Source organism: Giraffa tippelskirchi, chromosome 3 (assembly GCF_054371585.1).
Source record: "Giraffa tippelskirchi isolate mGirTip1 chromosome 3, T2T-mGirTip1v1.2.pri, whole genome shotgun sequence".
Classification (NCBI taxonomy): domain Eukaryota; kingdom Metazoa; phylum Chordata; class Mammalia; order Artiodactyla; family Giraffidae; genus Giraffa; species Giraffa tippelskirchi.
In genome coordinates this window covers 10614809-10634474 of record NC_137277.1, presented here as the reverse complement: position 1 = coordinate 10634474, position 19666 = coordinate 10614809, and the positions used below count along the sequence as shown (strand labels likewise).

Below are 19666 nucleotides of genomic sequence, written 5' to 3'. Positions count from 1 at the left end.
ATGTAGGCACACCCCAAACATGCCTAATGCGGCCGTTCATGTTTCAGTACTTAAACACACATGTGTGTGCGTACTGCTGTCACATATCCTCCAGTATCTTCGTCCTCTTTGGAGCTCTCCTTCCTGTATTTTTAGTTGGCTGCTTGTCAGTCAAGCAACATTTGGAAGCCCTATGTGAGTAAATGCCGTGTGATTGGTACGTGATAGAGGATAAAGAGATGCTTTCCGGGGACTTCCCTGGTGGTTCAGTGGCTAAGCCTCTGTGCTCCCAATGTAGGGGGCCTAGGTTTGATCCCTGGTCAGGCAATTAGATCTCACATGTCGCAACTAAGACCCGCACAGACAAATAAGTAAATAAAAATAAATATTTTTTAAAAAGAGAGAGATGCTTTCTACTGCTGCACAAGAGACAATTTAGTATAGTGGTCAGGGCACAGCATGGCCTTGAGCAATGACTGGGCCTCTCTGGGTGTCAGCTGTCACATCTGAAAAGTGGGCATGCTAATAGCAATGTAGTGGGAATGCTATATCGATCTTTAGGACCTAAACTGCTCTGTACGTGTTGGTTCTTACTTTATCCTGTCCTCTAGGCTTTGTCTGGGCAAGGTACGGTTAGTAAGGTCAAGGTCACAGATTGACCTGTATGTAGACTAGTTAGCTTTTCGGAAACAAAGCAGAACTCAGAAACACCCAGTGTAGTGAAGCTGGCATCATGGACCAGCCTGCATTATGTCCCCCATGCTCTGTCTGGCTGCCTGGCCTAGGAATGGGCGGAGGCTGTGGGGGCGCAGGACATCAGTCCTTGTGACCAAGCGAGCTGCCCCTGAGGCCACTGTTGCCCTGAGACCCAGAGGCTTAGCCAGGTCGGCAGAGCCCCGTCCAATCCAAAGTAACTTTGAAACAGCCCCTCGCTCGCCACGGTCCAGAGTGGTACTCACCTCCCCGTGTGTGGTCAGAGGCAGGCTTCATCAGAAACTGCATCTGTGCTGAGGGCTCTGGGGACAAAACTTCTCAGCTACCAGTGGCAGGTTTGGGTGGTTGAGGGCCTGAAGCTGGTGACATGCAGACGGAGTTGGTGGCAGACTAGGGTAAAAGCGAGCTTTGTCTTCCCCAGTCACAGTGGACCTGTTGTGGCCACAGCTCTCTGAATGCCCCCTCCTATGTTACCTAGCCTTTAAAATCAGGAGCCTGGGGCTCCCAGAACATCCTGGTTGCCCAGGTTTCCTTCTTTTAAGCAATTTTGTCTGACAATCGAGTCTTCACGAGGGCTTGAAGAGCACCTGGCAGCCCCTTAAGTAGGCGCCACAGGACACGAGAGTTCTGAGGAAACTTCGCTGCTAGTGGGGCCAAGTGTGTGACTGTGCAGGGCGAGTGCCACAGCTATGCTAGCTGGCCGGCGCTCCCACCGGGTGGATTACACAAGATCAGCTTGTTTGCTCTTCCTCGAACCCCTCAGGCGGATTTCTGGACTTCAACTTTACCAAGTAGGAAGACGAAAAAACAAAAAACTTGCTTCCCTGAAACCCGAAGCCCTGTCGGTGGGGAGGGAACGCTGCCCAGACAAAGGGGCCTTTCTGGGTCTTCTTGTTTTTTAAAAAACAATATTGGTTTCTTTTAAAAATATTTATCTATTTTTGGCTACTCTGCTCAGCTTGCAGGATCTCAGTTCCCTGATCAGGGATTGAACCAGGTCCACAGCAGTGAAAACCTGGAATCCTAACCACTAGGGCATCAGGGAACTCCCGTTGGGTCCTTGTGGGCTTTGCCTTCTCTCAGGGTCCCTGAGGACAGAGCACATCACATCGTGAAGCAGTGGAACAGCCCAGCTTCTCCCAGGGGTCACTTTAATGAAGACGCAGTGGATACGGGGGAGGGAGGTTGCCCCAGGTACAGTACAGGGGTCACCCCCACCAACCAGGTCAGAGATGGAAATAGGATGGGAATTCCACAGGGAGACGTCATGCACAGTCACTTTGGAAACAAAGTGGCCAGCCTTCTACCCACTCTATTGATGTTCTTAAACTTACTCCACAAACTCTTCATTCTCCTCAATAACGCAACTCTGTGGCAAGGTTCCCTTCCTTCCCACCTGTTGGTCTGCATGGTCTTGGCATGGGTCAGGGGCTGGCCAGTCCTGCAGCTGATCCAGCATGGGCATCCTGCCTGACGTGAGCCAGGAAGATGAAGGAAAGATAAGAAAATATCATTTGGAGTGGGGGAAACTGAGAACTTCTAAATCAGAAACCCAATGGGTTTTTTTTTTTAATATTATTACTGGGATAAAACACAATTTACTATCACAATCATTTTTGGCATTTAAAAAATTTTTTTAATTGGAGGAAAATTGCTTTATGATGTTGTACTGGTTTCTACCACACAACAATGTGAATCAGTCATAATTTTATATATATATATATATATATATATATATATATATATATATATATATCCGCCCTCTTGAGCCTCCCTCCCCTCCCTCATCCCACTCCTCTAGGTCATCACAGAGTGTCAGGCTGGACTCCCCATGTTATATAGCAACTTCCCCCCATCTCAACCATTTTTAAGTGTACAGTTTGTAATATGAAGTACATTCACACTTTTGTGCCATCACCCATCTTTAGAACTCTTTCGTCTTGTAAAACTGAAGCTCTATTCATTAAACTCTTAACTCTGCATTCTCTCTCTCCTCCAGCCTCTAGTAACCTTAATCTGCTCTCTGTCGCAATGAATGTGACCCTTCCAGGCACCTCATTTAAGTGAAATCCTACAGTATGTGTCCTTTTGTGGCTGGCTTACCTCACTGAGCATAAAGTCTTCATGGTTCATTCATACTGTAGCCTGTGTCAGGATTTTGTTCCTTTTTAAGGTGGACTAATATTCCATTGTATGTGCAGACCACATTTTGTGTGTCCATTCATCTGTTGATGGACACTTTTTTTCATATAATTTAGAGACATGGGTATTATGGATAATGCTGCTATGAACACTGGTTTACAAATATCTGTTTGAGTCTCTGCTTTCAATTCTTTGGGATGACCTGATTAAAATATCAATGAAAAAAGAAAAGTGTTGGTCACTCAGTCATGTCCTACTCTTTGCGACCCCCATGGACTGTAGCCCGCCAGGCTCCTCTGTCCATGGATTTCTAAAATATCAATGCCAGGGCCCTTCTTAGAATGACTCCAGCCAGCCCTTCTGGCTTCCTTATTATTCCTTCTGCTTGTGCCCAGGCTCTCGCTTCTACCCAGAGACACTCAGGACCAACCCCCATGCCACTGTGCCGGGACTGAGCCTTTCCAGGGGCCACACTGGGTGATGCCTTCCTCTGACACCTCCAGTGCTTTGTGACTCTCTGACAGCAGCACCTGGTCCGTATGGTGTTATCATCCATGTGCTCATGATCCTCAGCTTAGCTTTCCTATGAGATCCCCATCCTCTGGTGGGCAGGGGACCAGCTTCTTCATGTCCTCCTTGAATGAAGTCAAGTGTTGTAGAGAAGAGCGACCGATTGACTGTAATGAAAGTGAAAGAAAGTGAAGTCGCTCAGTCATGTCCGATTCTTTGCAACCCCATGGACTGTAGCCTACCAGGCTCCTCGGTCCATGGGATTTTCCAGGCAAGAGTACGGGAGTGGGTTGCCATTTCCTTCTCCAGGGGATCTTCCCAGCCCAGGGATCGAACCCAGGTCTCCCGCATTGTAGGCAGACTCTTTACCATCTGATGACGCTTTACCATTAATGACTTCCCTGGGAAGTCATTAATGAGTCAAGGTAAATAAACGATTACACTATTCTTTTGTAACTGTGCCCGAGCCATTCTAAAATGATGTCTGCAAGCTACTTTTTAAATACATGAACACATGAAGCAAGGTAAGAATCCCCAAGCTGCCAACAAAGACAGCTTCTTGGCGGGCACACTGGACAGGGTGGCGAAGTGTTGGGGGCGTGTTTCCACTGCTGATTTTGCACACTTTAGTATTTTTTGAATTTTTAACCACAAAAATGAATTTATTTATTACTTACAATATTAAGTAATAAAAAAGCAAGGAGTATATTTTTAATGTAAAATTATTTATAATATGAAATCATTTCCATTCATTCACTAGGAGGAAAGTTAAACTCAACAATGTAAGAACAAAATGAATTTCTCCTCCCAGGACGGTGCCATTTTCCCCATAGTGATGGGTGCCTTTTTCCAGCGTGCATTGCTTACTTGACCTATTAATGCTCTCTGCACTCTCTGCTTTACTGGCTTTTCTCCCCACCTCAGGCCTCACCCAGGCTTCCCAAGACCACCCTCAAGAGTGTCTGTCCCCAGCCCCTCAGCCTCCCGCCTCTGTGCCCACGTCCCCATGACACAGTCACTCCCTGACGTGTCTGCCCCTCGTTCTCCACCAGAATGAGGGTCCAAACGTCTGGCAGCATTCAGCTGTCCCCAGAACAGGGAGGCACTGAGAACTTTGTGTTGAATAAACAAATATTGGCTGAGGTCATGCTTTGTGCCTTTGCCAGGAGATGTTCAGGCTGACTCAGACAGGGGAGAGGGGGGACACAGGGACTTCTTTTTATTGAGATATCATTCACCTAAAGTAAAACTCACCCTTTATTTATTTTTAAAAAATATTTTATTGTAGTACATTTTGCACAAATTGAAACACAGAGATCTTTTTTACTTTTTGGCCATGCCGCTCAGCATGAGGGATCTTAGTTCCCTGATCAGGGATTGAACCCGCGCCCCCTGTAGTGGAAGCACAAAGTCTTTACCAGTGGGCCACCAGGGTAAAGTTCCAAAATTCACCCTTTAAAACTATACAAAGCAATGGCATTTAGTTCATTCACAAAGTTGTACAACCATCCCCACAATCTAATTCCAGAATATTTTCATCACTCCAAAACAGAAACCCCGAATCCATCACAGTTAAAAATCACTCCTCCCTCCCCTTGGCCTGTAGCAACCACTAATCTGCCTTCTTTCTGTGGGTTTATCTGCTCTGGATATTTCATATGAAAAGTGAAAGTGAAAGTCGCGTCCAACTCTTTGCAACCCCATGGACTATACAGTTCATTGAATTCTCCAGGCCAGAATACTGGAGTGAGTAGCCTTTCCCTTCTCCAGGGGATCTTCCCAACCCAAGAATCGAACCCAGGTCTCCCACATTGCAGGCAGATTCCTTACCAGCTGAGCTATCAGGGAAGCCTAGGTGTGTGGCCTTGTGTGATTGTTTCTCTCACTTGGTATGTTTTCAAGATTCCTCTATGTTGTAGCACGTATCAGTATTTCACTAATTTTATGCTTAACTGATATTTCATTGTATGGATATATGGCATTATGTTTATCCATTTTTCAGTTGATGGACATTTATGTCATATCCCCTTTGGGGCTATTATGAATAATGCTGCTATACACATTAATTCATATACAAGTTTTTGTGTGGGTATATATTTTTAATTTTTTAGGAGTAGAACCGCTGGATCATATATGGTAAATCTATATTTAACTTTTGAGAAACTTCCAAACTATTTTCCACAGTAGTTGCACTAATTTTTATTCCCATCAGCAATGTATAAGGGTTCTAATTTCTCCACATCCTCACTGACACTTATATTTTCCATCTTTGGTTTTTATTATAGTCATCCTAGTATGTGAAATGGTACAATATTTCACTGTAGTTTTGACTTGCATTTCCCTCATGGCTAATGACATTAGACATCTTTTTATGTGCTTATTGGTCATTTGAATATTTTCACTGGAGAGACATCTATTCAGGTGGATCCATTGTTTAGTTGGGTCAGTTGTCTTTTTGGTGTTATATTCTAAACTTTTCTTTTTTTAAATATAGTCCTTTATCACATACATGATTTCAAATGTTTTCTCCCATTCTATGGGTTGTCTTTTCACTTTCTTGATAGTTTCCTTTGAAGCTCAAAAGTTATTAATTTTGACAAAGTCCAATTTATCTCTTTTCTTGGACTGCTTGTGCTTTTGATGTCATTGAATAAACCACTGCCTAATCCAAGGTCATGAAGACTTATGCCTATGCTTTTTCTAAGAGTTTTATAGTTTTAGCTCTTCCATTTAGATTTTTGATCCATTCTGAGTTAATTTTTTGTAATGGTATGAGGTAAGGGTCCAAATTCAATCTTTTGCACATAGATTTCCAGTTGTCCCAGCACCAATTGTTGGAGACTATTCTTTCTCCCATTGAGTTGTTTTGGCAACCTTGTTGAACACCAATTGACCATCAAGTATGGGTTTATTTCTGGACCATCAGTTCTATTCCATTGATCAATATGTCTTGTCATTATGGCAGTACCTCTTTATGGTGAGTTTTGAAATTGGGAAGTGTGAGTCCTCCAACTTTGTTCTTCTTTTACAATATTGTTTTGGCTGTTCTGGGTCCCCTTGCATTTCCATATTATGTTTAGACCACCTTGTCAATAACTCCGAAAAAGGCAAGTAGGATTTTGTTGGGGATTGTGTTGAATCTATAAATTAATTTGAGGAGTACTGCCATCTTAACAATGGCACCCCACTCCAGTACTTTTGCCTGGAAAATCCCGTGGACGGAGGGGCCTGGTAGGCTGCAGTCCATGGGGTCACTAAGAGCTGGACACGACTGAGCGACTTCACTTTCACTTTTCACTTTCATGCATTGGAGAAGGAAATGGCAACCCACTCCAGTGTTCTTGCCTGGAGAATCCCAGGAACGGCGGAGCCTGGTGGGCTGCCGTCTATGGGGTCGCACAGAGTCGGACACGACTGAAGCGACTTAGTAGCAGTAGTAGTAGAAGCGACTTAGCAGCAGCAGCCATCTTAACAATATGAAGTCTTCCAATTCGTAAGCACGGGATGACTTTCCATTTGTTTCAGTTCAGTTCAGTCGCTCAGTTGTGTCTGACTCTTTGCACCCCATGGACTGCAGCACCCCAGACCTCCCTGTCCATCACCAACTCCTGGAGCTTACTCAAACTCATGTCCATCGAGTTGGTGATGCCATCCAACCATCTCATCCTCGTCCCCTTCTCCTTTTGCCTTCAATCTTTCTCACCATCAGGGTCTTTTCCAATGAGTCAGTTCTTTGCATGAAGTGGCCAGAGTATTGGAGCTTCAGCTTCAGCATCAGTCCTTCCAATGAATATTTAGGACTGATCTCCTTTAGGATTGACTGATTGGATCTCCTTGCAGTCCAAGGGATTCTCAAGAGTCTTCTCCAATACTATAGTTCAAAAGCATCAATTCTTTAGCACTGAGCTTTCGCTATAGTCCAACTCTCACATCCATACATGACTACTGGAAAAACCATAGCTTTGACTAGATGAAACTTTGTTGGCAAAGTAATGTGTTTGATTTTTAATATCCTGTCTAGGTTGATCGTAGCTTCTCTTCCAAGGAGCAGGCGTCTTTTAATTTCATGACTGCAGTCACCATCCGCAGTGATTTTGGAGCCCAAGAAAATAAAGTCTGTCACTGTTTCCATTGTTTCGCCATCTATTTGCCGTGAAGTGATGGGACTGATGCCATGATCTTAGTTTTTTGAATGTTGAGTTTTAAGCCAACTTTTTCACTCTCCTCTTTCACTTTTGTCAAGAGGCTCTTTAGTTCTTCTTCACTTTCTACCATAAGGGTGGTGTCCATTTGTTTAGGTCGTTTTAAATTTGCCTCAACAATGCTTTTGTAGTTGCTGTGCAAATCTTTTACTTCATGTGTGTGTGTGTGTTGTAAATGGAATTGTTTTCTAATTTGGTTTTTGGATTGTTCATTGCTAGTGTATAGAAATGCAATTAATTTTTATATATTGATCCTGTATCCTTCAACTTTGCTGAATTCATGTATCCATTCTAACAGGTTTTTTTGTGTGTGTGCATATGAATTCCTAAGGATATTCTAGATGCAAAATCTGTCATCTGCAAATAAAGATAATTTTACTTCTTTCCTTCAGTCTGGATGGCTTTTTGCTTGCTTGCTTTTCCTTGTCTAATTGCCCTGAATAGAACCTTCAGTAGAATAGAAGGGGTGAGAGCAGACATCCTTGTCTTGTTCCTGATCTAAGGGGGAAAGCTTTCAGTCTTTCACTATAGAGTATGATGTTAGCTGTGGGTTTTTATAGATGCCCTTATTAAGATTGAGGAAGTTCCTGTCTATTTTTAGTTTGGTAAGTGTTTTCATCAAGAAAAGGAGTTGGATTTTTGTCAAATGTTTTTTCTGCTGCTATTGAGATGGTTGTGTGGTTTTTGTTCTTTGTTAATCTGGTGTATTACATGACTTGATCTTCATATGTTAAACCACCCTTGCATTCCTGGCATAAATCGCACTTGGTCATGGTGTATAATCCTTTTTAGATGTTGTTGACTTTGGTTTGCTAGTATTTTGTTGAGAATTTTGTGTCTCTGTCATGAGGGATATTCATTAGGGCCTAGAATGCTATGTTTTTGTGATGTCTGTCTGGTATGGGCATTAGGAACTGACTTAATGCAAACTCCAAAGCAAAATACACCAAAGAGAATGATAAATTTCTAAGGATTTTGCAAGAAATAAAGGAAAATCAGCATATTTTGGCTATCTGTGACACATCAGATACTCTCCTTAGCACTTTCCCTAAAGTCAAGGGAAAACAGAGAAACTGGGTCTTGGAGAAGGAAAAGAACAGGAATAGAGGCTAGAGAGCAGGTAACCCAGAGGGAGGAACCCAAGGAGGCAACTGCATGGAGATAGGGCCTTATAAGGTAGAAAGGATGTGAGTTGTCCAGTTTGCCTGAGATATATGGGAACATATAAAGGGGTATAACTTGATTGAATAATATTCTCCTATATCCATATCCACCTGGAACCTCAAAACTCGGCTTTATCTATAAAGAACATCTTTGCAAATGTAATTAGTTATGATGAGATCATTCTGGATTAGAGTGAGCCCTAATCCAATGACTGGTGCCCTTATAAGAAAATAAAACAGAGACACGAGATCCACACTCAGAGGGAAGAAGGCCATGAGAAGACAGAGGTAGAGACTGGAGTGATGTGTCACATGCCAATGAAAGCCAAAGACTCCACCAAAAGCTGGAAGAGGCAAGGAAGGATCATCCCCAAGACCTTCACAGGGATCTTGGCCCTACTGACACCTTGATTTAGGACTTCTGGTCTCCAGAACTGCGAGAGAGAGATTTCTGTTGCTTGAAGCCATACAGTGTGATGCATTGATACAAGAAGGTGTGGGCAAAAATGAGCTGATATTACCTTGCACCAGGCTGAGGACTGGGGTTTCACTGGTGGACAAAACCTGATTGCTGACGGTTTCAGATCCAAGAGCATGGGGCAACGGGGAGCAGTAGGTATGTTTTCAGGGGCATTTTTTAAGAGTTTTGTTTTCCTCTGTATCTTCCTTTATTTTCTTTTTAAGTCGTTGCCTTTGTCTCTGGAAGTTACACCATAGGACTCAGGAATTTGAGCTTTGGATGAGTCATGCCTGGTCCATCTCTGCGCTACCATTTACCACCTGTGAAATTTGAGGATGATGTTCCTGGTCTCAGTCTTCTTAGCTACAAAATGGGGTTAATAATATCTCCTTCATAGCGTTAGTGTGAGAAAATCTTTAAAGCAATCAGCAGAACTCCTGGCACATAGGAAACCTCAAATAAATGGTAACCAAGATAATGATTGGTTATTGATACCTCACTTTTTCCTTTTTTCTTTTCAAAATTATCCTTATCAGTTTTACAGTATAAAGGCTCATATGGACTTCTTGTTTAAAAAAAGATGGAAGATCAACTTATTATTTCTGAGTATCGAAATGATACATTATTCTTTTTAGAAAATATGTAAGGTAAAGAACAAGATGAAGGGCCTCCCTGGTGGTCTAGAGGTTAAGAATCTGCCTGCCAATGCAGGGGACATGGGTTCGATCCCTGGTCTGGGAGGATCCCATGTGCCATGGAGCAGCTAAGCCCATGTCCCACACTGTAGAGCCCATGAACCCCAGCCACTGAAGCCTACACACCTAGAGCCCCTGCTTCAAAACAAGAGAAGCCCCTGCTCTCCGCAACAACTAGAGAAAGCCTGTGTGCAGCAATGAAGACTCAGGACAACCAAAAATAAAAAAAAAGTAAATAAATAAATCTTTAAAAAAAAAAAAGAACAAGATGAAAACAAACTATAATGCCACCTAGAGATGATTTTTATTGTCATTTTGGTGTGGTTTTCTATTTATCTATTTATGTAGATATAAAACATTTATAAATATACATTATATACAAAACTATGTTGTATCGTATTTCATATAATTTTCACCCTACTTTCCTGATTCAACATAATAGCATTTTCTTTCATCATTAAATACTTTAATAAAATGTTTCATACTAGCTTAACGGCATTGTATCATATGCATGTGCCACGATATATTAAAATATCCCTGGGACTTCCCTGGTGGTCCAGAGGCTAAGACTCCACACTCCCAATGCAGGGGGCCAGTTAGGGAACTAGATCCCAGATGCCACAACTGAGAGTTCACATGCTGCAAATAAAAAACCCCATAAATAAATAAATAAAATATTTTTAAAAGCTTAAAAAAGTAAAATATTCCTTATTGTTAGAAATCTGGTAATCACATTGAGTATTGGTATTTTTTACAACTTTATTGAAGTATAATTGAGTTACAATAGCTGCATATATTTAAAGTGCACAATTTGCTGAGTTTTGACATATGTGGACACATTGTGGTTTCCATTTCCATTTCTCTTGTGATCAATAATGTCTTATGCTTATTAGCCACTGTATTTGGTGAAGTGTCTTTTCAAATCTTTTGGCAATTTTAAACTTGTGTTGTTTGTTTTCTTTTTACAAGGCTTTGAAGGATCTTGATATATTCTGAATATAAATCCTTCATCAGTTATATATCTTACAAATATCTTTTCCCAGTCTCTGGCTTGACTATTTTTTTAACAGTGTCTTTCAAAGAGCAGAAGTTTTTCATTTTAATGAAGTCCGATTTTCACTTTTTTCTTTTATAGATAATGCTTTTGGTATCACATCTAAGAAATTTATCTAACAACACTACTGAATTTTAAGAGTTCCTCATACATATTCTGAATACAAGTCTTTTATTGGATATGTGTGTCATGAATATTTTCTCCCAGGCTGTGGGATGCATTTTTGTTTTCTTTAATGATGTATTTTGAAGAAAAGAGCTTTCAGTTATCTAATCTATTATTTATTTTATGTTTTGTGCTTTTTGTTTTTTAAGAAAACTTAGCCTATTCTAATGTCACAAAAGTGTTCTTTTATGGATTCTTCTAGAAGTTTGACAGTCTTAAGTATTATATCTAGGTCTATGATCTATTTTGAGTTAATTTTTGTTTATAACATGAAAAAGTGTTGATGTTAATTTTTTCATATATGCAGATATCCAGTTGATCTAACAACATTAGTCGAAAAACTGTTCTTTTCTCCGTTGAATTGTTTTTGCATTTTTGTCTATAATTTTTTTGTCAATTATATTTGCCTATTTCTGGGCTCTCTATTTTTTTCCATTAATTAAAAAATTTGCTCTTTCAGTCAGTTCAGTCACTCAGTCGTGTCCGACTCTTTGCGACCCCATGAATTGCAGCATGCCAGGCCTCTCTGTCCATCACCAACTCCCGGAGTCTACCCAAACCCATGTCCATCGAGTCGGTGATGCCATCCAACCGTCTCATCCTCTGTCGTCCCCTTCTCCTCCCGCCCCCAATCCTACCCAGCATTAGGGTCTTTTCCAATGAGTCAGCCCTTCGCATGAGGTACCCAAAGTATTGGAGTTTCAGCTTCAACATGAGACCTTCCAATGAACACCCAGGATTGATCTCTTTTAGGATGGATTGATTGGATCTCCTTGCAGTCCAAGGGACTCTCAGGAGTCTTCTCCAACACCACAGTTCAAAAGCACCAATTCTTCGGCGCTCAGCTTTCTTCACCGTCCAACTCTCACATCCATACGTGACCACTGGAAAAACCATAGCCTTGACTAGACGGGCTTTTGTTGGAAAAGTAATGTCTCTGCTTTTAAATATGCTATCTAGGTTGGCCATAACCTTCCTTCCAAGGAGTAAGCGTCTTTTAATTTCATGGCTGCAATCACCATCAGCAGTGATTTTGGAGCCAAAAAAAATAAAGTCTGACATTGTTTCCACTGTTTCCCCATCTATTTCCCATGAAGTGATGGGACCAGATGCCATGATCTTAGTTTTCTGAATGTTGAGCTTTAAGCCAACTTTTTCACTCTCCTCTTTCACCGTCATCAAGAGGCTCTTCAGTTCTTCTTCACTTTCTGCCATAAGGGTGGTGTCATCTGCATATCTGAGGTTATTGATATTTCTCCCGGCAATCTTGATTCCAGCTTGTGTTTTTTCCAGCCCAGCGTTTCTCATGATGTACTCTGCATATAAGTTAAATAAGCAGGGTGACAATACACAGCCTTGACGTACTCCTTTCCCTATTTGGAACCAGTCTGTTGTTCCATGTCCAGTTCTAACTGTTGCTTCCTGACCTGCATACAGGTTTCTCAAGAGACAGGTCAGATGGTCTGGTATTCCCATCTCTTTCAGAATTTTCCACAGTTTATTGTGATCCACACACCCTGACCCAACTTTCTCCTCTTTTTATAGTTGTTTTGCTTATTCTAGGACTTTTGTATTTCCATATGAATTTTAGAGTCAGCTTGCCGATTTCTACCCAGAAAATTATTCTGGAATTTTGATTGGAGTTGTGTTGAATCTGTAGATCTATTTGGCAAGATTACCATCTTAACAATGTGACCATTTCAATCTATGGACATGGTATATCTCTTCATTTATTTAGTTTTCCTTTAATTTCTCTCAGCAAGGTTTTGTGTTTTTCAGTGTAAAGGTCTTGAATGTCATTTGTTGCCTTATTCTAAATATTTTATACGGGCTTTTTGCTTCTGTAAGTGGAATTTTTTATTTATTACATTTTCTAATTCTGTGTTACTAGTCTTTAATAATACAATTAATTTTTGTACAATAACCTTTTATGTTTTTAACTCTGTTAAATTCACTAATTAGTTCTAAGAGTTGTTTTGTAAATTCCATGGGATTTTTTTTTCATGTAAACAATTATATCATCTGCAAATGGGGAGTTTTACTTCTTCTTTTCCAATATTTATGAGTTTCAGTTTCTTTTCTTGTCTCTTACAGAGCACAGAGCCTCCCAGTCATAGGGGGGAAAATTTGGTCTCCTACCATTGAGTATGATGTGAACTGTAGACTGTATGCCGGTGCCCTCTGTCAGTTTGAGAAGATGCCCTTCAATTCCTAGTTTGCTGACAGCTTTTCTTCTGAGTGAGCAGTGGACTTTTCTCAGAGGCTTTTTTGTGTCTATTCACATGAAGTGTTTTTTGTAGGTAACTATAGCTATTTTCTTAGGATCGACACCTGGAAATGAAAGTAAAGGGTCAAAATACATAAACATTTTTAAGGCTTTTGCATGCGATTTCCAAATTGCCCTCGAGAGAAATTTGGCTGGCATACAGTGCCCCCAGCCATGCAAGAGTACTTCCCCAAATTCTTACCTACACTATATTTTATAACCTTTTAATTATTGCCAAATTCATAGGCCTTCCCCTAAATTGTATCTTGTTTCCATTTGCATTTATTTCATTACTCTGAATATGAAAATGTTATTGGTTATTTGTATTTATTCTCTAGTGATTGTTTTTTCATGTCTTTTTGCCATTTTTTTTTCCTGTTGGGCACTCATTTTTAAAATTTTTACAAACCTTTTTTCATACTAAGGATATTAACCCTTGTCATATATATGTCTCAGTTTGTTCTTTGGCTTTTCATTTTTTTTAACAGATTTGATTTTTTAGAGCAGTTTTAGATTCATAACAAAATTAAGAGGAAAGTACAGAGATTTCCCATATGCCCCCTGCCCCAACAACGTGTAAAGCCTCCCCATCACCAACATCCCCACCAGAGTGGTACATTTGTTACATTTATAACAGTGACACATCATTATCCCCCATAGTTTACATTAGGATTCATTTGGTGTTGTACATTCCGTGGGTTTTAACATGTAATGACATGTACCCACCACTTAATATCATACAAAGTAGTTTCACTGCCCGAAAATTTTCCTGTGCTCCACCTATTCACTCCTTCACAGTCCCAATCTCTGACAACCATTGATTCTTTTACTACTATCTACATAGTTTTGCCTTTTCCAGAATGTCATAGAGTTGGAATCATATAGTATGTACCCTTTTCAGATTGACTTCTTTCACTTTCCTCCATACCTTTTTCATAGTTTGATAGCTCATTTCTTTTTATTGCTGAATAATATTCCATCATCTGGATGTACTGGTTTGTTTATCCATTTATCTGCCAAAGAACATCTTGGTTGCTCCCAAGTTCTGGCAATTATGCTGCTGCTGCTAAGTCGCTTCAGTCATGTCCGACTCTGTGCGACCCCATAGACGGCAGCCCACCAGGCTCCGCTGTCCCTGGGATTCTCCAGGCAAGAATACTGGAGTGGCAATTATGAGGGGCCACCAAAGGGCGGCATTAATTCCAACCTCCCTCCCCCAGTCCTCCCCACCTCTTACTCCACACACTCACAGCACGATTTCCAAAATCTCATGCCCTTCCCAAGGTGCTGTGTCCTGTGCACCCCACGGGACAGGCTAAGGTTTGCAGAAACCAGATCCAGGCTGGACACTCACTCTGACAGAGTCCAGGGTGAAGGCTTCTGCTCCCCTGCTGTGGTGGAAGGACTGGGGCCCTGAGGGGAAGAACCCTGGAGAGAGGGCCCCCCACACACCTTCCGGCAGCAACTTGCCTCTAAGCAAAAGTCTGCTTAAACCCTTTTACAACTCCTGTGGGGGAAATTATTTGCATTAATTAATTGACTGACTAATTAATTCCAGGCACTATACTTGGAACCTACAGCTGGGGTTCCATTGACATACTGTTGAACTGACTCAAAAGGCTTAGGAGGAACAAAAGCAAGAGCCAACTTAGAAGTTTGGGTATTTAAAAATGTTAGAGTCTGGCCGCAATGTCTCTTTGACCTTGAGAACCACAATTCAATAATTTTGGAGGAAGGGAATTCCCAGGCAGTGGTTAGGACTGTGCTTCCACTGCAGGAGGCCTGGGTTGGATCCCTGGTTGGGGAACTAAGATCCCACATGCCTCGAGGTACAGCCAAAAAAAAAAACCCCAAAATAATAATTTTGGAGGTTTCTTCCTTCCTGCTTGAGCTTTTTCTGAAAACAGACACTTCCCGTATGTATCAGTTATCTATAGCCCTATAATGGAGGACTCCAGAACTTAGCAACTTAAAACCCCTGTGTTTAATTTGTTCGCAGTTCTTCTGGCTGGACTGGGCCAAGTCAAACCATTCTACTGGGCGCTCTGGGGCTTTCTCAGGCAGCTGTCACCAACTGGGGGCTCAGCCAGGTACAGGGTCTGACATGGCCTCTGTCCATGAGGTTTGGAGACTGCGGTGCTATCAGCTGGGTCTCTCTCTCCTTGTGGTCACTCATTTGTACCTGCGCTTCCTTACATGGTGGTAGGAATGTGCCAAGAGGGAGAATGCAGAAGCCTCTTGAGGCCAGGCTCTGGAGCTCACAGGATGTCACTCACACCATATCCTATAGATTGAAGCCACTCAAAAGACCAGCTCAGACTCAGAGGTGGGGGAATGGACACCACCCTAGAAATCTGAGACCATATTTAAACTCCCAACTCTGTGCCTGACATTGCTGTGATTGTCAGGTAGACAACACATCTGCTATGTTTTGCGATGACAGAGTTGACTTTTCTTATTCATTTCTGTTTTTGCATGTTGGTGATCCTCAGAAAGAAAATGCTGTATTTCTTAGAGTTTAGCATCTTCTAGTTGTACCTATAAAACAGTTTTAACTTCTAGCATATTGAGAGTTATTGCCCTAAATAAACCTTCCTTATAATTTTAATGTACCACACATAATAATTTTATGAACAAGCCAGGTTATATGCAGCACATATGAATATTCTTAAAACCAAAGTGCTTTGCATGTGTAAAAAGATAAAAAATAAAAATTATACATATTTCAAATTTCCCGAGATTTTACTTCCATTTTTTTCTATGACTTTAAAATTCCCAGACATTTAAAATTTTCATCCGAGGCATGGGCATTAAATCTCTGTGTCCTGTGCCAGGCCTGTGCTGGGAGCTGGGGATGCAGAAGACCAAATGAGATACAGCCCTTAACCCATGGCAATGGGTCTTGAGGCAGAAACAGATATGGCCCTTGGTGACCTAGATGATTGTACAGACATCTGCTACGACAGGCCCTAAATATCTAGAACCAAGGCTTCCATCAACTTTGCTCCAGTTTGAATGGTGGAACCCCAGCTGTAGGTCCCGACACAAGGTCTTCAATTAATCAATCAATCTATTAATTAATGCAAATAATTTCCCCCGCAGGAGTTGTAAAAGGGCTCAGGCAGACTTCTGCCTGGGGGCAAGTTGCTACAGGAAGGTGTTGTGATGAGGAGGCCCTCTCTCTGGGGCTCCTTCCCCTCAGGGCCTCAGTCCTTCCACCACAGCAGGGGGGCAGTAGCTTCATCCAGGACTCTGCCAGAGCCAGTGTCCATCCTGGATCTGGTTTCTGCAAACTATGGCCTGCCCCGTGGGGTGAGCAGCGCGTAGCATGTTGGGAAGAGCATGCAGATTTTAGAGGATCGTGCTGTGTTTGTGTGTGGAGTGGCGGTAGGGAGGGCTGAGGTTGGGGGGGGCTGGAAATAATGCCACCCTTTAGTGGCCCCTCTCTGGCTGGGCTTGGAGGTGAGCCCGGATGGGCTGGCCCAGGCGGGAAGCATGCCAAGCACATGCTCTCTGGCCACTGCGGCCTCATTGTTCAATAAGCAGATTATGAAATGCTGCGAGCAGCAGCGTGGTGGGGGGCTGTCTTCAGCCCTGTGGCCTGCCTTGTTTTGCAAACAATCATTGCATAGTACAGCCCAGTTAGGGTCCCCTCGGGAGGACGGGGAATCCCTCAGCCTTTTCTGGTCTGAGTTTGTCGTGTGGCCGCGTGCTTCAGCTTGTCTGCCTTCCTCCATCCGGCTGTCTGTCTTCACCTGAGTCTGTTTCCTGGGAGACCCCAGGTGCCCCTCGGAAATGGGGGGACTTGGCTCCACCCACCCCCTTAGACAGGTAGGGAAGAAGAGTGCGCCAGGCCCAGTGCTGTTCTAGAAGCAGCAAAGGTTCTAAGGCCAGTCTTCCTCTTTGAGGAAATTCCGAATTAGACAGATGGTGCGTGAACAATCCCGAGTAGCTTCCTTTGGAGACCTGGTGCCCATCTGAGGAAGAGGTGCCTTCATATTAATTGCCTCCAACACTTTTATGTTCTTGGCTCAAACAGGAAAAGCAGGATAAAGCGACTGCAGTCTTAGCTCTGCAGGATGTTGGGATTGGGACCAATGCTTGCCTTTACTCTGACTATATTTTAGCAGTCATCTGCTAGAGTTTACTATGAAATCTCAAGAGACAGCATTTCACCTGCAGTGTAGCTGATTCCATGACATAAAATATTTTGCAACCGAGGATTCAAATAAAACAATGAATATTTTAAAGAGGCAGAATAAAAGAATGGGGTGGTATTGCTGAACTTTGGACTGAGAGGCCATCGAATACACTGGTGAAGATGTGCGCCATAAAGCTTGGGTTCAAATCCCAGCTCTACCACCTGCTAGCTGTGTGACCTTGGACAAGTTACTTAACCTTTCTGAGCCTTAGTTCCTGTTCTGTACAATGTGGATAATAACCGCTCATTTCCTAGGATTATTGTGAAGATTATATGTGATAAAAAGCACAGGGCAAGCGGTTAACACAGAGCCAGGCTCAACTAAGTGTTTCCTGTTAGTATTAATAGCATTACAGCCGAAATGTTTCCTTATGGAACCAATATTTTTTCAGGAAAATACTGAACCAGTGTGAACCCAAATGGAAGCCCCATGCTGTCTAAAAGCCCCATGCTGTCACGAAACAGGCTTCTTTTAGCAAGCCTTGAAAACCAGGGTACCCAGCAACGATCACTGTTCATTCTACTAGAAGGCCTGTTACTATCTTCACTTTGCAAAGGAGGAAACAAAGGTTCAGAGAGGCTTGCTAACTTCCCCCAGGGTCACACAGCAAGGGCTCAAACCCAGTCAATAGGACCTCAACTGTCGTTATGACAGCCTAGTGCCTTTATAGAGGTAGGACAGAATTTGGTCACAAAAGTGCTTTCCCATCCACATTAGAGTAGTTGGGCAAGACCTGTGATGGGATTCATTCATTCATTCATGGATGTCCATGGAGAACCTCTCTGCACAGCATGCTCCAGTATGTCTCTGAGCAGACACACATGTTTAAACGGTTTCCCCACACCTTCCCTGCCCTTCCCCCCATGACTGCACAACAGACACATGTGGCCCTCACATGACTTGCTCCACCAGCTCCCCCTCCAGCGTGGACGCCCACCTGCAGTTCCCGGATGGCAGTGGCCTCCTGCAGCCCCCACGCTGGGACGAGCCGCAGAGGGCCGGCGCCCTGGAGCAGATCTGTGGCGTGTTCCGAGTGGATTTGGGCCAGATGCGCTCCCTCCGCCTCTTCTTCAGGTGAGGCCCTCTTGGCCACGTCCTGGAAGCTGCCTGTGTGCCTGCCATGTCCCCGGGGGTTGTGCTTGGGTCCAGGAGCCTGACGTTCCCAACCTTCTGCTTCCCAACATCACTAGTGCCCTGTCGGTAGTGCCCCACGATGGCTGCCCCGCAGAAGCTGGGTCTGGGTAGCTCCCAAACTCTTTCCTCTGCCTTCAGCATGATGGTAGCAGCTGTTGCTTGAAGCTCTGGTTTGAGGGAAGATGACAAACCAGGGCTACACAGAGAGCAGTGGCTGCAGGCAGGTCCCAGTCACCCAATCAGAGGCCCAACTGCTCCGTGCATGCTCAGGACAGGCTATGGCTTTCTAGAGGGAGGCACCATTCCTTCATGATGGAGGACCATCCCTTTCAGTTCCCCGCCTAACGGCCACCTCATGTCTCTCTTCCTGAAAGCGGCAGGACAGCACCAGCCAAAGACCAGTACTTCAAAGAAGCAGTTGTGTCTCTGGGGGGGTTCCCAGATCCAGAGCCCCATCCCGCCTTTCAGAGAAGGGCAGTCAAGGTCGGGCTGTGGCCCTGAGGCATATATAGTGAATTTCCCTGGAGGATTTTCCCAGAGTAATTTCTGTGCTCGATGGAAAGCCCACTAGAGGGGAGTCCCTTAGTGCCCACCCCATCTGGGTTCCAAATCTAATTGTCAGGGCATCCACCCCTAGGAGATGGACGATATGATATCATGATATCTCCATGATATCTCCATGATATCCAGGACGAAGGGAGGATATGTCCTGGCCAGCAGTGGTGGGGACTGAAGGCTGCTCTGGCAGATCTCCCGGGGGTGAGGACAGTCCCACCTGGGGCCTCCTCAGGAGGGAGCTGCTTTGCCTTCTTCAGCAAAGAGGGTGATGGCTTCTGTGGGGGCATAATTCTGTCTGCTTCCAGCCAGCAGCTAAACTCCTGGGGGACTTTCTGTTTCCTGCCTCTGAGGTCGGGTGATAGCGGCCTCTGATTATACTTGGAAATAAAAACCTGTGTTTACATATTCATGGGTCTGTTCTC

The 19666-nt window shown here is 43.3% G+C and overlaps 1 protein-coding gene across 13 annotated transcripts in view; it reads left to right on the top strand.

Annotated features, from left to right (window-relative positions):
• The window catches only part of TBC1D16 (TBC1 domain family member 16), an 88496-nt gene that overhangs the window by 53781 nt on the left and 15049 nt on the right, over nucleotides 1-19666 (top strand). For all 13 annotated transcript variants that reach the window (XM_081575745.1, XM_081575749.1, XM_081575742.1 and 10 more), the window contains exon 4: nucleotides 18465-18626. In XM_081575745.1, the coding sequence (XP_081431871.1) occupies nucleotides 18465-18626 (162 nt within the window). The remainder of the gene's footprint in view (nucleotides 1-18464; nucleotides 18627-19666) is intronic.